The sequence below is a fragment of the Petaurus breviceps genome, unplaced genomic scaffold, assembly GCF_028583685.1.
Source record: "Petaurus breviceps papuanus isolate PSGF00001 unplaced genomic scaffold, PetGlider_PUasm1.0 90418, whole genome shotgun sequence".
Taxonomy (NCBI): domain Eukaryota; kingdom Metazoa; phylum Chordata; class Mammalia; order Diprotodontia; family Petauridae; genus Petaurus; species Petaurus breviceps.
Window position 1 is genome coordinate 135,091 of NW_027187246.1, and position 22,556 is coordinate 157,646.

Here is a 22,556-nt window from a genome sequence, read left to right on the forward strand (position 1 = left end):
GTCAGAGACACAGAGGTGGGGGAGAGAGAGGGAGCAGCAGGCCGGCAGAGGAGAGCAGCTAGCATGAGTGAGAGGGAGGATTTTTGCCCCGGGGGAACTTGTTTTATGGGGAGGCCTAAAAGAGTGTAGACTTGGGGATGTTTATGTTCCCGGCATTGGTGACATGTGCGGGTTTTGTCTTGAAAAGAATGCTTGGGGTGTTGGTGCTCCCTGTGTTGGCACTGTGTATAAACTTCTTTGTTACTATGATGGATTTGGCTTACTGGTGTTTGAATAAATGTCTTGCTTTCATCTTCAAGAAAGAGAGTCTGTTATATCTTGCGACTCAAATCTGGGAATACGCTTGCATATTCATAGTAGCTGCTGTGGGTACTACATTGGTGCAACAAACCCAGCAAGCAAACTGTGCCCTGAGTTTGGCATAACAACAATCCCCTGTACTTGTTAACTGCCAACAATACCTTGTACCTGTAACCATCAAGTGAACCCAACCAGGTGCCCTACTACTGTTCCCAGCCATACTACCCCTGCTTCTGTGCCCAACCACAAGGCTGCTGAACAACCACAAGGCTCAATGACCTTAATGACTTGGAGACTGTTTGTTGTGGTCCAGTTGCGGTCTTGGAGACTGTTTACTCAAGACCCAAGAATGACTGTGTTGTGGTTCAGTCGTTTGTAGTTTTCATACTTAAAAACCCTACCCCTGCCACAAGCAGGTGAGTCCCCATTCTTAGAAAGAAGGACTTTGTTTGCAAGCTGTTTCCCTCACTACGAAATTAAACTTCTGTTTGATTTTTTACTCACCTGCCTCTAGCCTGCTCAGTTTGGCTCTGGCCATCAACATGTTATGAGATTGACAACAGTAAACCCACCAAGTTACTTTTATCAAGGTCCCATATGTTTGCTTTCTTGTGTTTGACAAACAATTGGAGTGAAAAAGAAATCACATAGTTTGCCTCCCTAACAATTTTTTCTTTTTTGGTAAATAATACAAAGTAAGAAGAGCCAAAAGGGTTAAACAAAAAGGTTGGATTTACTCCAGTCTCCCTTGCTTTGTGGCAATTTCAATTCTGTTTTTGGTGCTTGGAAAATGCTGTCCCAATACCCAAGGCTCAGACAGATTATCTTCTTTTCTGTAGCCCTCATGCTAATATTCCCTTCTCTTAGCTTGGATAATTGAGGTCTAATGATGCAAAAATTCTTTTCATTTAAAGGTGGGGCTCTACTTACATTTCTGTTTGTAATTCTAGTGACTGAATAGAGAAACATTTGAGTGTAAACTTTTGGTTAAACTATCAACACAATTTTGGTTGATTTCATTTGGGAACAACACTCAGAGAGGGTGGTAGAACTGTTATACTTTAGGGGATGACTTTCTCTATGTGGCTTCTTCTGTATAAGGATGGAAATGTTCCTATATGGATTATAGGCAACTCTAAGCAATCAGCCTTCAAGGGGTGATTTTGGGGGCCACTTGGATCTCTCTGGTGTCTTAATTTCCTCATTTGTAAAATACTGAAAATAACAGCATCTACTTCACAAGATTGCTTGTCAGAAGCAAATGAGAGAGTATACAAAATACTTTGTAAACCTTAAAGCGCTATATAAACGCTATAAAAACAGCTATATGATTTTACTTTTACAAATCTTAAATTGAAGCACTTATCAGTGAGTAAATGCAATAGCAAAAACTATTCCAGCAGATACAGAAAGCAATACTGTATAAAGTTAAAATATACAAGAATGCTTTTTAGTTATAATCAGAGGCAGTCATCTCAAAAGGCATCAGTAAAAAGGGCATTGGCTTTGGAATCAAAGGACCTGGGTTCAAAACTTTGCTGTGTACGACCATGGACAAGGCATGGCTTCTCTGGGCTTCAGTTTCCTTACATGTAAAAGGAGGGGGTTGGACTAGATGACCTTTAAGGTCCCTTCTACCTCTGATCTGATGATGTCTTAGATGTAATACACTCTTGGAGATGTCAAGTTGAATTGTTGGATTACAAAATCTTGACAGGGCATACATCTTTCCTCTCTAGTCTTAGGGATGTTAGCAATGTTCCTTTTTCTCCTTTCTGAGACTAAATCTTTTACCTATACCTTTGTTTTTCTCCTCTTTCAATATCCTTCAGGATCTTAGTTCATCAATTATTCCATCTTTCTGGTACATTTTATTTATTCCTGTCCATAGGTTTTTCCTCCTTCTTCCTACAATTTAGTTTAGTAAGAATCTTTTGACCAACAACATCCTCATTTCCTCATATCCTCTTAAAAAAATCTCTCAACCTAGCTGATGCCTGCAACCTTTCATTCTTGTCATTTCGTTCACTAACAAACTTCTCAAGTTATATTTTATAATCACTGCTTTCAATTCTTTACCACCCAGTGAGACTTAATACAGACAGTCTGCCTTCAGTCCTCACCACAAATCTTGTTCTCTTTTATCAGTACTCATCTTCTATACTGATAAACTATCTTTGAAACTTTTTCTTCCTTTGGCTTCCACAATACTACAACTGCACAGATTTCATCCTTCAACCTTGGCCCTTCTCTGTCTCTTTAATTGCCTTCTCTTCCTCCCCGTTCCCCACTCCCCATTAAGTATTAGGTTTGGTCCTCTTGTCTGTGTACATGTTTTTAACTGCCTTACCTGAAACTGATTTCTCTACTTCCAGTATTGACGTGAATTTATCCAATCCACTGTGCCAAATTAGCCTTTCTAAAGCATATCTGTAATAATGTCATTAACTTTTAAAAAGAAACCTACATTATCTACCCATTACCTAATGAATAAAATGCAAATTCCTTTGCATGGCACTGTACTAATTTTCCAACTTAATGTCCTACTACTTCTTTTCTTCAATCTTTGACCAAGCTTAACTGGTTTACTCACCGTATTCAAAATAGGCTCCACGATTTCCTATACCAGTGCCTTTTTCAGGTTGCCCACCGACTTTGACTGCTCTTCCTTCAATCTCTGCCTATCAAAATTCCTCTCATTCTTTAACATGAAAAAAAACCCTTAGTATGGGGTAAGAAGGCTTGGGTTTTCATCTTGGTTATGTTATGTATTAGCTGTGTATCTCAGTTTTCTTATCTATACAGCAAAGGGTGTTGGGAACAAAAAACATGTTCTTTAAGGTCCCTTTAAATACAGTGTCTTATGATTCTACAAAGTCATTTTACCATCTTTATGAGTGTTAGTTTTTTGTACTATCTACTCTCACAGATTATGGATAAAAAACTGACAGTGTCTCATAACTGTCAAACACCATGTAAGTTCTTATCTTTACTGATTTTATGGCACTTAAAAATTCTGATTTGTGGCACAGTTATTTGTATACATGCTTATTAAATAGAATGACAGATCACTTAATCCAGCTCCTTCATTTTCCAGAAGAGGAAACTGAGGTCTTCCATAAGGAATATTAACCATGAGGAATTTATAGAAATATAGGAAGAGAATTTTATGAAGAGATGTAGAATAAAGAAAGAAGAGAAAAAGAGGGGCAGCTAAGTGGCGCAGTGAACAGAGCATGGGCCCTGAAGTCAGGAGGACTTGAGTTCAAATCCAACCTCAGACACTTAACACAAAAACTAGCCGTGTGACCTTGGGCAAGTCACTTAACCCCAACTGCCCACCAAAAAGCAAAAAAAAAGTTTTTCACATGTAATTGGGAAAAAAATTCAATGAATTCCCCCCCCCGCCCCCCACACAAGAATATAAGTCCTTGAAGTTAAGAACTGTTTTGCTTCATATCAGTACTTACCATAATTCTTGGCACACAGGAGGAACTTAACAAATGCTTTTTCATTCATTCTCACTTGTAGCAGTTTTAAGTGCTAAATGAATCTTAGTTGTAAAGAAGATACTGTCCTAACATCATTTGAAAAATATTACCATGTAAGTTATAACAATGACAGCGATATTTGCCTCATATATGTATATATATGGATATGAATACATATTATGTGGGTATGTGTGTGTGTCCCCAGGTATCTCTTTCTGAACAGCGCAGTAAGTTGCCCCTAACTCCTTGACCTTGAATAAATGCTTCCCTTTATTTACTGATCACCAAGTTAGTCTGAGTTTTTCTAGGATGACAATATGTATATCAAAACCTCAACTGGAAAAGAAAAAGTATAACATAAAACTCCTATTGTTTTTCCTCTAAATATTTATAGGGCACATAGTAAGTGCTTAACGAATGCCTTTCATTCATATATATATATATATATATATATACATATTGTTGATGAGAATGATTTTTTGTGGGAGGGAACAGAGAATAGAAAGACAAATGGAAGGGAAGAAGGAGAGCATGAGAAAAATGAAGCAAATAGTTGCTTTTCCTACTAATAGTGAAAGTCACGGACTTGTGGAAATAAGAAATAAAAAACTGAGACTATAAGTCTGAATTCATTAGTGATTCTATTACTGTTAAGGCATAACTCTCTAAGGGCTTCTCCATATCTTACTGTAGCTCAAGGGAAAGGCTTGTGGGGAAGAGCCTAGAGGAAGACCCAAATGAACAAAAGATTTTTTTCAAGAAGTCCACATAACTCAAATCTAGGGCTTCTCTTAACTGCAGTAATATCACTAGTAATCCTATGAGATCTAAGGAAAGCTCTTATTCATGTAAGGTATCTCTGGGATTCTCTTTGCACATGGTTGAATTTAACCTGATTCTGCTAAACTTCATAAGTAGGATTCTCTTTTCAGTTGAAATCCTTTGTCTACCTTAATGCTAATTTTGTATATAATTGTTGCGCTCACATTTTTCATTTTTAGAGGGGCCTAAAGGCAAGGATTTTTTCCATGCATATAAATATTTCATACCTGTACTTATCTAGGGAATTTAAAGATACACACATATACACACACATAATATTAAGGGGAAAATCTAACAGCAACAAAAAAAGTACTAAAGCTTATTTTCCATAAAGACTGAGATAAAAAGCAATTTAATTCTAGGCCAAAAGCAAAACAAAAACAAAAACAAAAACAAAAAAACCACACACACACTTGGATCAGAGTAAAAATAAAAGGAAGAGAATTTTAAAAGGATTCCTACTTACCTTTATTTCCTATTCAAGTAACTATGTTCTAGGGACTGACAGCAAACAATTTTTATTTCAGATAGACCAGGAGATAAAAAGATGTGTGTGTGTGTGTGTGTGTGTGTGTGTGTGTATTTCCAAACTTCAAATCTAGGCACTATTGTTAAGAGCATGCCATCTGATCTAGCAAAAAAGATGATCCATGAGAAAAGAGTTAATTTTTTTATAAAAAATATCTTAAATGTTTGTGTGGTAATGTAATGTAAATTGTTATCATTTACTTTTGTAATAATGTAACTCAGTCACTAAATTCAAACAACTTAAGCTTTCACAATTAGGCTACTATTACTGTTGGCTAAGGGGAATGGAGAAGGCCTGAATTAGTGTGATCAAGGTCAGTGGGGTTGAATCTTCCATCTGGGACTCAGAAAAGTAGAAGCACTTGATTAAAAGACACTATCACAATGGGAAAAACAACTTCTTACTGACTACAAGGAGATACATTTCAAGTCATCTACGTACACCAAAGGATAACACATATACAATCTTAGAATGGGAACTAAACACAACATACCATGAACTTGGTGTTCATGTTATTTCTATCAGCACTTCTCAAAACTGTTCTCAAAGGTATCTGGAGAGCCAAAAAAATGTCAGGAAGAAAGAAATCATAGCAATTGGTGGTGAGATGGGCTTTGTGATGAAGGATAGGAGGAAATACTTCTAAAAGAGGATGGAAAAAGGAAGTTTTGTGGTTGCGGCTGCTATTGGAATGAAGAGGTAAAATTCACTACATTTAGAACATTAAAATGGGGGAAAACAGATGTAAAATCAAAAGGGAGATATTTTGTCAATTCTAGTCATATGTGGAAGGATTATCCTTGGCTGAAAATTTCCAAAGTGTTGCACCTACTTATGTTGCTTCAAAAGGGGTCTGTAAATCAAAATCAACATTTTGAGTTGCACTCAGTCATCAGTAAAAACTGTATTACACAGGTGCTCTGGGAAGCCAATTCACTTAAGCAGATGGGTCACTGACTATATTCTAAAACCTTGAAAAGTTTCCAAGTATTCTTCCAAAGGTATCTCAGAGGTCACAAAACTACACCTGAATATGAGGATGTTTTTATTCAAAAGAATGACTGAAAGAATTTTATTTTCATTTACTAGTAGATTATAACTCTTAAAATTTAAGAATTAGTTTTCGTTCCCCCAATTAAAAATTCCAGCAGGGGAGACAGTAGAGAGGGTATCAAAGGGTTTTTGCTACATAAATGTCATTAATTTCTGATAAACCATAACAGTCTATATACTTATTGTCTAGAATAAAGCATCTTTTGCCAGCTTCCTGAAACCAGGGTAAAGGTTCAAGTGTTGAAAGTACTCAATCTAGTACTACTGTCCCTAGTACTCAACCTCTAATTGGGAAGGGGATGAAGATGAGAAACCATGTACCATCTTATTAGGGATTTATTGTGAATCATTTGTGTGAAGAAAAAATTGATTCCCACAATGTCATTAATAACAAAACCAGACATTAACATTAAGGGGAAAAAAAAAACTATCATTAGAACACTGAATAAACTATGTTTAACCCCATGAGCTCTTAAATAATTTTATTTTTGATGTGCTTCTGTGACCAATATGCTATTTAAATCAAACACATAATCAAGAAGAAAAATAAGCCTTGATATTAACTTACATCTTCCATTAAATCAATTAGTCAACATACACCTACTAAGTGTCAGGCACTGTGCTAGGAGCTAGGGATACAAATACAATAAATAAAACAATTCCTACATTTAAGGAGTTTACATTCTCACTGGGGAAACGACAAGGGCATATGTACATATGGGATAAGTACAGTGAGAATGAATACAAATAAATACAAGTAGTTAAATATAGGGTAGAGCATGATAGAGAAGACACCAGTAACTGAGGGGATCATATAAAGATTTCACAGAATCCTCTGACTATCCTGCTTATATAAGGCAGAAGTGAGGAGGGAGTACATTCCAGGTGGGGAATCCATCAGTGTAAAAGCAGAGAGAGATGAGATAGAATGCTGTACAAGAGGAACAGAGCAAAGATCAGTTTGGCTCTGTAGACTGCAATCGGTAAGAAGGGAAGTTATGTACAATGAAGCCGGAATGACAGGCTGGGGTAAGTTTGTGATAGCTTGTCATTTATCAGATCATATGGAATCAAATTCTTCTCAAATATCAAAAAGGGAGGAAAAGGAAGAATAAGTACAAAAGTTTTATGGCAGGAGTAGTTAGGTGGTACAAGTGGACAGAGTGCAAGCCCTGGAGTCAGGAAGATCTGAGTTCAAATCTCGTCTCACACACTTACAAGTTGTGTGATCCTAGGCAAGTCATTTAACCCTGTTTGCCTCAGTTCCTTATCTGTCAAATGAGCTAGAGATGAAAATGGCAAACCACTCCAGTATCTTTGCCAAGAAAACACCCAAAAGGAGTCACAAGGAGTCAGGCACAACTGAAAATGACTAAACAACAACAAAATTTATAGTAGCTGTCTTTGTTATATCAAATAACTGGAAGCTAAAGGAATCACTAAGAGAATGGTAAAACAAATTATGGAATATTACTGTGTCATAAGAAATGATTCAAAAGGGATGGTTTGAGAGAAACCTGGGAAGATTTGTATGAACTGACCCAAAATGAAGTGAGAAGAACGAGAACTATTTATACAATAACAATACTATGAAGTAAACTTTGAAAAACTTAACTTCTATCAAGGCAGTGATCAACCCATGATTCTAAAAGGTCTGCTAATGAGGCATGCTACCTGCTTCCTAATAGAAAAGTGATAGACTCAAATTACAGAATGAGATATACATTCTTAGACACAGCTGATATGGGAATATGAGTATACATATTTGTTACAAAAATTTATTTTTCTCTTTTCTCAATTTGAGGGCTGTGGATAGGTAGGGAGAGATAAGCTAGGGGATATGGTTAACCCCTCCCCCCAAAAAAACTAAGAAAAAGGAAAATCTCTCCTCAACAATAAAAAACCATTGGGTTCTTCATCCAAACTCAACCTGATTATTACACACAAGACATTGTGATAGATATTAAAGAAGATGAACAAATTACACTCACTACTAATTTGATTCAGATTGGCCCAATAGTGAGGGCTAAAAAAGTAGCCAGAATAAAAGATATATTTTAAGAGTTTTAGATCAGGTAACTCCAATTCCTATTATAAAAACATGCAAAATGTTTAATTTTTTTCAAGAATATAAGATATTCCCATATATTCCACATAAATATATCTTTTATCAAGGTAAAGTTGGAACTGATACAAATAGAGCCTTTCTTATGAGAAACTGTTTGCATCCTACATATCCACATGCAGACAAGAACGAATTTAGTCCAAGTGAATGGCTTTAAAGAAAGAAAAATATAGTAATTTTACTATTTCTGAGTTTTTCCTAACAACTTAAAAAAAAAACTAGAATATTCAAGTATGTACCTTGTACACAGAGAATTAGTGTGGTAGCAGAAAACCAGCCTCACTGCTAGGAAAACTTGGGTTCCAAGTCCCAGCTTTGAAATATACTGGCTCTGTGACCCTGGGAAAGTAATTTAATCTCTTTGTGCTATAGGCAATTCTTTAAGACTATAAATTGAAAAGTTGGCTACCTGCATTGGTGCTGGGAGTTTCTTTATCCAGGAGGAAATACTAACGAAATTATAGATCCAGTTCCTTTCCTCTTTATCTTCTATGATCAAATACCTATGTTTTCTATTCAATGATCTAGTAAATCAAGAGAACTATAAACTATTTTCTTTCTTGCAATATTTTTTCTTCTTTTTGCATATATTACAATACCAATAGAAACTAATAATCACAAACCATATTGATGTTCAAATATACATCAATACCAAATATTTTACCATATTCAAGATAATTCAATCAAAAACATTTATTAACTGCTATATGCTAATTTCTTTGTTAAAAGTACTAGAGATAAAAAGAAAAGTAAAAATAGTCTCTGCCCTCAAAAAACTTAAAACCAAACTGGGGAGATACAACATGTAAATAATGGGGTATATACAAACCATACATACCTTTGTCACTACACTTCATGCAGCAAAACATACTCAAACAAAACCAATAACCAATAATATAAATTCTATTACATGAATGGTTTTGAATAACTCAAATAGCTTCAAAAATATTGTGGAGCAAAATATCACAAAATAACGATGTGCAGTATATCAAACAGTGTTACTTACAATTAGCTGTTTCAATCCAACAAAAGACTGTTCCACAGAGTTAGCATTCAAAACTTGTCTCTTGGCTGCAGCTTGTTCACCCAGAAAACGAAGCATCAAATCTTTAACTGCATCTCCCTTAAAAGTTCATAAGAAAAAAGCAAGTAATATAGGAAAATGTCAGTTCAACTCAACTAACTGTAACCTTCAATAAATAAAAATGTGGCTTCCTCATATTCATGAAAAGGATTTGGGGGCGGGGGATGGTAGGAGATATAAAATGAAATTAATCAGAACCTTTACTAAACTTAATTTCCTTTGAGGGGTTGTGAGGGCGCTATACAATACTTTAAGGAAAAAAAGTATGTTACAAAAACACCAGGAATGTTAGGAATTCTTTCCAAAAAAGAGCTTCTTTAATAAATCCAGGTCTCAGTACCCACTCAGCTTAATTTCCTACACCTTATTTCCATCTCCCTTTTGTGGAACAATCATTGATGGTTATGTCCCAAGGCACTGAAAGATCTAAAGGATGATTCAAACACGTTCACTATGCTGTAGCAAGAAAGACAAGTGAAGGAAAATTTTAGAAACAAAAGTTGAAACTAAAAATATTCTCCAAGTTAATTGAAAATTTAGTTGTTATGAACTCATTAATTCTTCAATGGGATATTCCCAAGAATAAAATATTACTAGATATTTGAGACATTTGAAATAGCATGGCATAAAATTCCATTTGTGCCCTGCTGCCATTTCTAATATTCAAAATAGTAACCTACCTTGAAAGTCCAGGTCACATTAGCCATTTTCCTACCATTAGGCCTTCTTTTAGTTCTTTCCAGTTGGAAAATCACCTTCCATTTCTTTGGCTTTGAATAGCACATTACATCTTTTTTTTTTTCCAAATGCTTTATTAACTTCTGATTTACGTCATTCATTTCCGCCAGATATTGAGTTACAAATTTTCTCCCCGATTTTCCTCTACCCACCGCCCCAAAATAGCAGTCCCACAGGATATCCCCTCCTCCAATCTGCTCTATCCCATATTTTCTCCCATACCCCTTTAGACTTTTCCAGTGGATCTCTATGCCCCAGTGCCTGTATATCTTATTTCCCAATTACATGTAAAATAGTATTAATAAAAGTATATATATATATATATTTGAGTATTTGATTTTAAAACTTTGAATTCCAGATTCATTCCCTTCCTCCCTTGTCACCCACCCTTACTGGGAATATAAGCAGTTCAGTATAGGTTGTACATGTATGGCTAATGCAAAACAAAAACACAGCAGATATATTGTAAAAGACTGACTATATTTCCCTCCCTCCTATCCCACCTCCCACTTGTTCTAGTCTCTACTTTGATCCCATCCCTTTTCAAAAGTGTGGGCTTCCAACTTCCTTCCCCGCCAGCCTGCCCTCCCTTCCATCATCCCCCCTCTCATCCCTTCCCCCACCACTCTCCTAGAGGGTGAGATACCCTGTTTAGTGTGTATTTCATTCCTTCCTCAAGCCAAATTCAATGGGAATAAGGTTGACCCATTCCCTTTTGCCTTCCTATTCTTCCCCTCCATTGTAACCATTTTCCCTTGCCTCTTCTTTATGAGATAGTTTACCCCATTCTGTGTCTCCCCATCTCCTCTCATTATATTCCTCTCTCACCTCTTAATTTTACCTTTTAAGTATCATCCCTTCCTGTTAAATTGGTTCTGTGCCCTCTATCTATGTATACCTATAAACATATATACACACATTCACATATGTATTCATATGCCCATATACCCACATATATAGACATATATATATATTTCTAATCCCTTCAACTACTGAGAAAAGTTTCATAAGTTACAATTATTGTTTTTCCACGTAGGAATGTTAATAGTTCAACTTTGATAAGTTCCTTAAGATTTCTTTTCCCTGTTTACCTTCTCATGCTTCTCTTGCTTCTTGTACCTGAATGTCAGATTTTCTATTCAACTCTGGTTTTTTCAGCAAGAATGCTTGAAAGTCCTCTATTCCACTGAATGACCATATTTTCCCCTGAAATATGATACTCAGTTTTGCTGGGTAGGTGACTCTTGGTTTTAATCCCAGCTCCATTGACCTCCAGAATATCATATTCCAAGCCCTTCGATCCCTCAGTGTAGAAGCTGCCAGATCCTGATTGTTTCCACAATATTCAAATTGTTTCTTCCTGGCTGCTTGTAATAGTCTCCCCTTAATCTGGGAATTCTGGAACCTGTCTATAATATTCCTAGGAGTTTTCTTTTTTGGGATCTTTTTCAGGGGGTGATCGGTGGATTCTTTCAACCTCTATTTTGCCCTCTGGTTCTAAAACATCAGGGTACTTTTCTCTGAGAAGTTCTTACTTTGATCATGGCTTTCAGGTACTCCAATAATTTTTAAATGATCTCTCCTGGATCTATTTTCCAGGTCAGTGGTTTTTCCCATGAGATATTTCACATTGCCTTCTATTCTTTCATTTGTTTGGATCTCTTTAACAGCATCTTTATTTCTCATAAAGTCATTAGCTTCCATTTGCTCCAATCTAATTCTGAAGCAATGAGTCTCCTTCATTGAGCTTTTGAAATTCTTTTTCCATCTGCCAAATTCAGCTTTTTAAGGCATTCTTCTCCTCATTGCCTTTTTGAGCCTTTTTTTGCCATTTGAGTTAGTCTATTTTTTAAGGTGTTATTTTCCTCAGTCAGGCTGTTGACTCTCATTTTGTAATTTTCTTGCATTGTTCTCATTTCTCTTCCCAATTTTTTCTCCACTTCTCTTATCTGCTTCTTAAGGTCCTCTATGGCCTGTAACCAGCTCATATTTTCCTTTGAAGCTTCTGGTGCAAGAGTTCTGACTTTGCTGTCTTCCTCCTGTTCTGTGCTTTGCTCCTTTTTGTCCCCAAAATAGGAGTCTAATGTTGGAATCTTCTGTCTGCTTTGTTTTCTTTGCCTGGTCATGTAGCCCCTCAGTCACTTGACACCTGGGCTTTTTGCCACAGTAGGACTCTGCCACCAGACAGGGGAGCTTTTGTCCCAAATGCTGGGGTTTTCTCAGCTGCCGGAGGTATTAGATGGGTGCCCTCTCTGAGGTCTCCACATGCTCTGGCAAGCTGGACACACACCCCAGGACCTCCACCCTAGACTGCAATCCAGATCCAAGAAGGTTAAAACAAGAGCGATTACCCCTCAGACTGGTGCTTAGTCCCCCTATACTCTGCAGGCCAGGAGCCGAAGCTGCCACATGGCGCTGGCTGGCTTTGCCAGGATCTCAGTGCTCTCCCTCTTACTGGCTCCCAAGGTCCAGACTGCACTGACCTCTCACTTTGTCCTTTGCATCTATGTGTTGATAATCCTGAAAATGGCCACAGCTGCTGCTGATCTGGAGTCCCTCCACCCTGGGGCTAAAGCCTTGGTGTGGGGCTGGGCTCGGCTCCCACTGCACTGGCCTGCCGGGTTGTCCTCAGCGGCAGGTTAGCTTCTCTGTGTCATTCTATGGGTTCTGCAGCTCCAAAGTTTGTTCAGAGTTCTCTTTTTAAATGGATTGAGGAAGGTAGGAGCCGGAGCAGCAGGGAGGTCCTGCTTCTACTCCACCATCTTGACTGCACATTACATCTTTCTTACGTTTTTATCATACAAACAGTGTGCACTATACTGTGTACTGGCTGCTTAGTACTGCCATTTTTTTTTTAAATTTATCAGATCCTCCCTCCAGCATTATAAACTCATATAGACAGGGTCAATACGCAGTTAAGTGGTGTAGCACATGGAGTGTTGGACCTGGAGTCAGAAAGACTTGAATTCAAATTCAGCCTCAATTATCAGCTGTGTAACTCTGGACAAGTTATTTCACTTATGCTTTAGTATCCTTATCTGTAAAGTGCAGATAATAATACTTTTCAGAGTTATTGTAAGGATGAAATGAGATAAAACATGTAAAGCACTTTGTAAACCTAAAGTGCTATGCTTTTATTATTACCATATCTTAATTATCTTTTTACTTCCTCCACAATCTAGTACAGTGCTTTGTACACAGCAAACATTTAACTAATTTATAAATAAACATTTATTAAGTACCCACTAAGTGCTAGGCATTGTGCTAAGTACTGGGGATACAAAGTGGTAAAAGACAATCCTTACCCTCAGAGTTTATAATCTAATGTGGGAGACATGTAAACAAATATATACAAAGCAAGTTATATAAAGGATAAATGGGAAATAATTAACAGAGGGACGGTACTAGAATTAAAAAAAAAATAGTTGGTGAGGCTTCCAGTAAAGATGGAATTTTGTAAGGACTTAAAAGACTAGGGAGGTCAGTAGGTAAAACAAAGGAGAAAAAATATTCCATGCGATAGCTAGAGAAAATGCCCAGATCTGAGAGATGGAGTGTGGAGTGGAATAGCCAGAAGGCCAGTGTCACTAGATTGAAGACTAGGCATCAGGGAGTAAGGTGTAAGAAGACTGGAAAGGTAGGTGGGGGCTATGAATACCAAACAGAGAATTTTGTATTTGATCTTAGAAGTAATAGGGAGCCACTGGAGTTCACTGAGGAGAAAGGGTGATATGACTTTACCTGTACTTTGGGAAAATCCCTTACAGGCTGAATGGAAAATGGACTGGAGCGGAAAGAACTTAAGGTAGGTCGACCTACCAGCAGGCTACTGCAATAATCTATACTTGAGGTGATGAGGGCCTGCACTAGAGTGGGAGCAGTGTTAGAGGAGAGAAAGGAGCATATTTGAGGTCGCAAAGTTGAAATTAACTTGCCTTGGCAACAGACAGGATATGAGAGGTGAGAGATAGTTAAGGGTCAAGGATGACTTCTTGGTTGAGAGCCTGAAGGACTGGGAAGATTGTGATGCATTCTCTACAGAAACAGTGAAGGGGGGGGGGGGGGAGAGAAGGAGAAGGAGAGGGTATGGTAGGCTAACTTGAGAAACTAACCATTATTTATGTTTCTATGGGGAAAAAAAAAATTGAATCCCAAACAAATGATTTACAAATAAACTTTGGGAATACAAGTTATTTGCAAGTTTATGGGTATCTTGTATATACTATGATAATCACCACCACCACCACCTCATCTATATAGATTTATAAATTATTATATATAGATACACAGTAGCTAATTTTTTATGAAGCAAGGAAAGAAAAACATCATGAGATCTGAAGCCAAAAGATCTGTTGGTTCTATTATTTATTTGCGTGATCTTGGGAAATTCACTTAAACTCTTTGGGTCTGAGTTACTTTACCTGTAAAAGGAGGGGATTATTCAAAACAGCCCAGTGGGAGCAGTTGTGGATTAGCATTTTTAGAGCTTGAAGAGACCTTAGAAATTCTAAGATACAACCCTACTATTTTAGAGATGAGTAAATTGAGGCTCAGAGTGGGGAAAGTTACTAATTTGCTCAAACTTACTTAACTAGTTACCAGCAGCACCAGAAAGTCCATCTCCTAATTCCCAGTCCAGAGTCCTTTCCATCTGATAAGTAGATCCTGACACTCCATCTCCAAAAAATTTTCACTGGCTGAATGTTCTCCTTTCTCATCTCTGGGCTTCCTAGGTTTCAAGTTTCAGCTCAAGTTCTATCTTCTGCAAGAAGCCTTGCCCAGACCTCCTTCATCTTAGCATCTTCCCTCTGAGACTTTCTCCAATTCAACCTCCGTGTATATACTTATGTTTGTGTGTGTACACATACACACACATATAGTATAGCTGTTTGAATGTTATTTTCCCTTAGACTGTGAGCTCCTTGAGAGCAGGGACTTTTTTTTCCCTTTCTTTGTATCCCCTGTCCATTGTGTCTGGAACATATTATGCATTTAACAAATACTAGCAGAATGACTAACTGGTATGAATTTTAGTTTTCTGAGAAAGCCCTCTCTGCCCCCAAAATATCTTTTGCCTACTTCCTGAAGTCTGCAATTATAGCATTTTCATTTTTATTGCTTTGGCTTGAGGTTTAATTTTTTATTAAAATGATTCCTCCTCAACCCAAGTTAATACTTTTAAGCTCTATCAGTTACTTATACCTATATGCAAATGAACTGATGAAGGAATCTAAATGAACACTGAATTATAAGGCTGGATCCTAGTTCTGATCTTTTGGTGGGGAGGTTCGGGGTGGGAGAGAGAAGGAGCCTCTGAAACTATGATTTCATTATTGTGTTGATCTCCCAGTATGGAAATGTCTTCCATTGATGCAGATGAGTAATTTGTAGTCTGATAGTTGTTTGGTGGGCACATAACAAATATGACTTGAAAGCAGGGCTTCCTGATTGATTCCAAAGTTTTATCCTCCTATTTATTTATAGACATGCTCCTACCATGATGGGTAGCCTTTCTGACAACTCACTTAACTCTCTGGATCAGCTTCCTCACCTGTTTCAGAAAGAGAAAGGGAGAAACTGAGAGCATTGTGAGTAGCTGATATAATAAATGTTGGCTGAAATGAACTGAAACTTGGACTTGATAACCTCTAAGGTTTCTTCTAGCTCTAATGTTCTATCAGTCTATCAGATAGACTGCATCATGATGGATCCCTGAGCTTTGGGGAGAAGGAGCAATTTTTGATTTTCCCTAAACCTTGAGATTCCCAGGGGATATTATGAAAAATCCTATAAAGTTCCCAACAGTAAAGAACAAGAGGATCATAATCTCTGAATAGAGCAGAAGAATAAATGCTACCACCATCTGTACTTTCTATCCCAATGAAAATCCTAGCAAGCTTCAGAGAGGCAGTTCAATGGTAACTACCTGAGAGACTTGTGTCAACGGGCCATCACAACTTCATGAAACTTCTGTGAAAACTAGATTTATTGTAAGAGATGGACATGCATGTGGAACCCAAAGAGATTACAATCCATATAGAAGTTTGCATTTATATAATAGTACAACAAAGGAAAAAGGAAACACAAATCTCCACCTAAAAGTGTGTAGCTCGGGTGGGGGAAAGGTATAGTAAACATGGGAAAAGGACAAAAAAAAAAACCCTCCCAAAGAGGAGGAGCAAGGCAATGGCAAAATCTACATTCTTTTCCCTTGAGAATTGCCAGGCTATGAAGACAGGACAGTCTGCTTATCTATAACGGATCCAGCCACAGAAGCAATTTCTCAGCCTAGTGCAGACTGATTGGTACCTGTCTTGACCACCAAGGACACATAGGGAGTACAGTTTGAGATGCAAACAAATTACATCAACTGGAGGGAGATTTGTCTTTGACATTAAGGGCCTCCTGCATACTCCAAGTCTAGTGTTTCTGGACAATATAGCAACTCAAAAAGACAAGCTCAGGGGACCCCTTAATAGTCCTTAACACTTGCTAGGTAAGAACCTAAAACCCACTGGTAGTTCCCAGTGTACTTGTGGGGTACATTTGAATTAGATTACCTCTTAGGTCTCTTCTAGCTCTAAAATGATAGGATTTTTAACACCAATATTTGGCATTTTAAAAAATTTGTTCTTCTTTTTCATAAAGAAACCTAATAAACTAATTTCTCAATTATCTATTTTCAGATAAATCTGTGAATTATTTCCTCCTATCCTCTAGTTCTCTATTTTTTTAAAAGGAGAAAAAAGTAACTCATGCATATTCAGATGAAAATGGATTTATTTATCTTCTGGGTTAGTATAAATATATCAAATTTTCAAGTAGTTATCTAAAAACTCCTCTTACTTCTATTATCATTAATCATTTATTTAAAATGAAAAAATTACATACATTTTATGCTTTCAAGGATTTAAAGAAAAGGCAAAAAAAAGGTCATCAATAGCTAGAAAATCTGGAAAGAAAACTTAAAATGTCATATTTAGAAAAATCAAGGCATAAGCTACTTTTAAACTAAGTTGATAGGCTTCACAAAAGTAGAGACAGAAATTTCAAAAAAAATTTTGTTCAATCTTAAATGTTTAGGCATGTAAACTTGTTTTGATTCAAGGTATCTTAAAAGTTCTTTTGTTTTATCTGGGAAGGAAGAAAATGCTTATGCAGGGTGGTTTTCTAGCTGCTGGGCCACATACTGCATGAGCAAACATTTGTTAATCTAGCACATTCATTATATGTGAAAGGCAGATATTATTTTGGGAAAAGTTCTCTGTTAAGAATTTCTATTTACCAGGATGTTTCCCAAGCAACCACTCTGATTTGCAAGAGCAAAAGAAGATGCTATGTTAGGATTTAAAGGAAATAAAAATCTGATTCAATTTCCTCATGACTGCCCTCTGAGTATAGGAAGGGTAACATTGTAGGTCAATAGATTAACTGAATATCTTACTTATTCAAGAGTGAGACCATCTAAAAATACACATAGAAGCCATTAAGGCACAAAAACTGCTGTCACAAAGTGTTTACATATTTTATTTAGTAGGAAAAGGAGTGAAAACACTTATACTTTCCATCTACCTTAATTTGATAGAGAATTCTAATGTTTGGTTATCTCCCAGCAAACTTCAGTTGTACCTTAAGTTACAAACTAAGGGAGGCAAACAGTAGAAATGACTTACAAGAAATTATAACAGGATGGGAAAAATTCTACTGGAAGGCAAAGCCATAGCAAAAAGGGATAGTAAAGACTAAAAACCACAGCAAGAGAATACAGAGAAGAAACACACAATAAAAAAGTTTCAGCAACCTAAGGAAATTGAAGGAATGGACAAACCAAAGCACAATAACTGATGTCCATAATGATATCCCCTGAGAAAAGGTTAAACTATGTTTGCTGTGAAGATAGCATTTTGTAAATTACAAAGGGCTATGGTATTTAACATATTTTAGAAAGATTTCTATCAAAAGTGATTAAAATAAAATGTTTAAGAAATTAAAGGGCTATGCTTCAGTTGCCTAGAAAATTAATTCACTCAAAACACCTCATCCCCAGAATATTCTGAATACCTGAGGTTTACTATACATTCCTCTGCAGAAAAAATGAATAATAATAGGACTCAAGAATCTGTCTAATCAATTCAACTGTGAATGTAGCTACTCTACTGACTCCCTGAGTTACCTAATTTGAGTCAGTGATAACAATAATAGTTGACATTTAATATAGCACTTTAAGTTTTGAAAATTCCTTGAGATATATTATTTCATTTAAGTCTGTGCAGCAGTCCTATTAGTATTATTATCCCCATTTTTCAGATGACAGAGATCAGTCTCAGAACAATTGCAACTTGGCCTTCATCTTGCAACTGCTAAATGTCAAAGCTCCAATTTGAGTACAGATCTCTCCTAACTCAAATTTCAGAACTCCTTTTGCCAATGTCTTGGAGACATAAAATGAAGAACTTGCAAGGTAAGGGTAGAGTCTCATGACTCTTAATCTAGGTACAGGAAAAAAAAATCTAGGTAGGTCTATGGGAATTAAGAATAAAAGAGTTCTTGTCCTTAAGGCACCTTGTTATAAATGCCAAGGCATTTCATCAAGATGAGCAAGCCAGTATCCTATAAGTAGCTTCAATAAATTATAATATTCCAGGGAAATGAATTTATCACTATCAAATACTGAATTTTCCCAGTTACAAAACTGGCTGTTCATATTACAAAAGCAACTAAATAATTAGATAATTTTTAGCTTGGTTTTTCCCAAATTAATTTAGCTACGGAATATGTTTGGACCTGAAAAATACTTATGCAGCCCAGAAATGCTAATCTGGAATAGCTCAGGGATAAAGGGCCTAATCTAAGGCCTCACTATGGTTTGAAGGTGATAGACATTTGAGGACTATGCCAAGCAGACTAACCCTACCAAACTAGAGTAGCTCTGGGCATGGACTCTACAAAAGACAGTATGATTGAGAAGTGCCAATAAATTTGAGAAGGCTCATCATCAGATTTGCTACCAGCATAAGGAAAATAATGAACATTCAGTTTCAATTTCATTTTGAAAGGTTTCTATTAGCATAAGTGATTAACTTTCTTTTCCTAATGAGTAGTCAATTCTTACCTGAATATTGTCAAATTTTAAGCCTGGCATGGTGAGATTCTCCTTGTCTATGAATACTGTGCTATACTGTTGAGTTGCTACAGAAATTAAAACATTTCTTGTTTCCTCACTGGGAAGCCAGGCATCATTTCTTCGATCTATTTCACTCATGTTCAGAGCTGTGGCAAAAGGGTCATCACTCCCTGCAAACACAGCTTGGATCTGTGAGAATGGCTTGGGAGACTGAGAAGTTTCTAAAGATGCTGTGGAAACACCAGATTCTGATCTTTCAATCCCCACAGAGTAAGAAGGATCAGCAGAATCAGGAGAACTCTCTCCCACTGGGGTAGAGAGTGAGGAGAGTTTTTCTGGCACTGAAGTGCCTGCATTAGGATTACTGACAGAAATAAAAGTAGAGGTAGTAAACGAATCAAAAAAATCAGAAGCCAAGGAATTAGTATTAACAGTATCTCCAAAAAATTTGCTCAGGCTAGGACTTGGCTGAACCACTTGTGGTGGAGTTTTGGCAGACGTTTCACTTGCACTGCTAAAACTGGGAGATTTCACCATCTGGGGTTCAAAGCCATCATGAAGGAACAACTGAGGCTGAGAATTAATTTGATTTGATTGGCTGAAAATGGTACACACAGGAATAGGATCATCCTTAGAAGACTGACTGGAAGAGATTTCTGACATCTGTTCCTCTGGGTTAGTTTTGTCATCACTTGGAGCTGAGTCAGTTGTCCCTTCATTTCCAAATATGGGCTCATCTTTTGTTTCTTCTTGAGGCAACTCTTCTTTCAAAGATGCTCTGCTGTCACTGGTCATATCAGAAATGTCTTTAGGTGTATCATCATGATCAGTTTCACTATCATTACTCAGGGTTACAATCTCTTCTTTGTCTAGTACTTGTTCCAAACTATGATCACTTTTGTCTTCTGAAGGTTCCACAATGTCCTGCAAGCAACCAAGTTCACCTGCATCATCTTCACTGTTGTTGGGAGAATCAGAAATAATCACACTTTCCATCATGTGCTCATTAAGCTTATCTATGAAGTTATTTGAATCCTCTGAGACAGTTTCGTTCTCTTCAGACCCAAATTCATCTCCACCAAGATCAATGGTTTCTTCATGAAAAAGAAGCTGTCCCTGTTCTTCTTGAGTAACATGTTGAATTACACTTCTACCTTCTACTTCAACTGTAAGTGTTTCTTCCTTTATATGCTGGGCAGAGCTTTCTACATGTTCCATTGTATCCTTAAAAAAGCAAATATGAAATTAATTTTATCAATTGTTTTTTAGGAGTCAGTATAATTTAAATCTGAGTAAATAGGTTTTTCATCTACAAATATTTAGTAAGAAATATTTAATAGACAGAACCCACAAAATGACACAGAGAAGCTAACCTCCTGCTGAGGACAGCCCGGCAGGGCCAGCCAGCGCAGTACTCGAAGTGGTACCCAGCCCTGGGGGAGCCAGAGGTTTTGGCCTTGGGGTGGCCTGACCAGTTGCCAGCTGGAGGGACTTCAGATCACCAGCAGCTGGGGTGGTTTCCAGAATTGTCAACCCATAGATGCTAAGAACAAAGTGAGAGGTCAGTGCAATGTGGACTTTGGGATCTGGTAGTTTGGGAGTGCAGTCAGGCCTTTATCCCCTGAAGGAAGAAGTCACTGAGCCGCTGTAGCCGTGCAGCTGCCACCACGAGGCAGTTTCAGCTCCTGGTCTGCAGATTGTAGGGGGAGCAAGGAACCAGTCTGAGGGGTAAATGCTCTTGCTTTAACCTGCCTGGATCTGGATTGCGGTCTAGGGTGGAGGTCCTGGGGTGCAAGAACAGCTTGCCAGAGCATGTTGAGGCTTCAGAGAGGGTACCTAACTAACAGCTCCAGCAGCTGAGAAAACCCCAGCATTTGGGATAAAGCTCCCCTGTCTGGTAGCAGAGTTCCACTGTGGCAAAAAGCTCAAAAGTCAAGTAACTGGGTGGCAACATGCGCAAACGAGGGAAGCAAAGCAAGCAGAGCAAACCAACTTTACACTCCTATTTTGGGGACAAAAAGGATCAAAGCATGGAACAGGAGGAAGACAGCAAAGTCAGAACTCCTGCACCAAAAGCTTCCAAGAAAAATACAAGCTGGCTACAGGTCATAGAGGACCTTAAGAAGGATTTTGAAAACCAAATAAGAGAGGTGGGGGAAAAAATTGGGAAGAGAAATGAGAATGATGCAAGAAAATTATGAAACGAGAGTCAACAACCATAATGAAGAAAATAACACCTTAAAAATAGACTAACTCAAATGGCAAAAGAGGCCCAAAAAGCCAATGAGGAGAAGAATGACTTAAAAAGCCAAATTTGCCAGATGGAAAAAGAATCTCAAAAGCTCACTGAAGAGAATCATTCCTTCAGAATTAGACTGGAACAAATGGAAGCTAGTGACTTTATGAGAAATCAAGATACTATTAAACAGATCCAAACAAATAAAAAAACAGAAAGCAATGTGAAATTTCTCACTAGAAAAACCATTGACCTGGAAAATAGAACCAAGAGAGATAATTTTAAAATTATTGGACTACCTGAAAGCCATGACCAAAGTAAGAACCTAGAAATCATCCTCCAGGAAGTTCTCAAAGAAAACTGCCCTGATGTTTTAGTGCCAGAGGGCAAAATAGAGGTTGAAAGAATCCACCAATCACCTCCTGAAAAAGATACCAAAAAGAAAACTCCTAGGGATATTATAGCCAGGTTCTGGAGTTCCCAGATCAAGGAGAAAATATTGCAAGCAGTCAGGAAGAAATAATTTGAATATTGTGGAAACACAATCATGATAACACAGGATCTGGCAGCTTCTACACTGAGAGATTGAAGGGATTGAAATATGATATTCCGGAGGTCAAAGGAACTGGGATTAAAACCAAGAATCACCTACCTAGCAAAACTGAGTATCATGTTTCAGGGGAAAATATGGTCATTAATGGAATAGAGGACTTTCAAGCATTCTTGATGAAAAAAGTTGAATGAAAAGAGTTGAATAGGAAATTTGACATTCAGATATAAGAAGCAAGAAAAGCATGAGAAGGTAAACAGGGAAAAGAAATTATAAAGAACTTATCAAAGTTGAATTATTTACATTCCTACAGGGAAAACGATAATTGTAACTTATGAAACTTTTCTCAGTATAAGAATAGTTGAAGGGAATAGAAATGTATGTATCTCTCTCTATATATGTCTATATAGGAGGGTAAATGGGCATATGAATACATATGTGAGTGTGTGTATATATATATATATATATATATATATATATATATATATATATATATATATATAT

General features: G+C 37.2%; 1 protein-coding gene across 2 annotated transcripts in view; it reads right to left on the reverse strand.

The window, feature by feature from the left end:
* Positions 1–22,556, reverse strand: part of TRAPPC12 (trafficking protein particle complex subunit 12) — a 164,746-nt gene that overhangs the window by 118,586 nt on the left and 23,604 nt on the right. For both annotated transcript variants that reach the window (XM_069108674.1, XM_069108673.1), the window contains exons 2-3: positions 19,255–20,490; positions 9,327–9,443 (exon numbers count right to left, since the gene is read on the reverse strand). In XM_069108674.1, coding sequence (XP_068964775.1) covers positions 9,327–9,443; positions 19,255–20,484 — 1,347 coding nt within the window. In that variant the 5' untranslated portion in view covers positions 20,485–20,490. The remainder of the gene's footprint in view (positions 1–9,326; positions 9,444–19,254; positions 20,491–22,556) is intronic.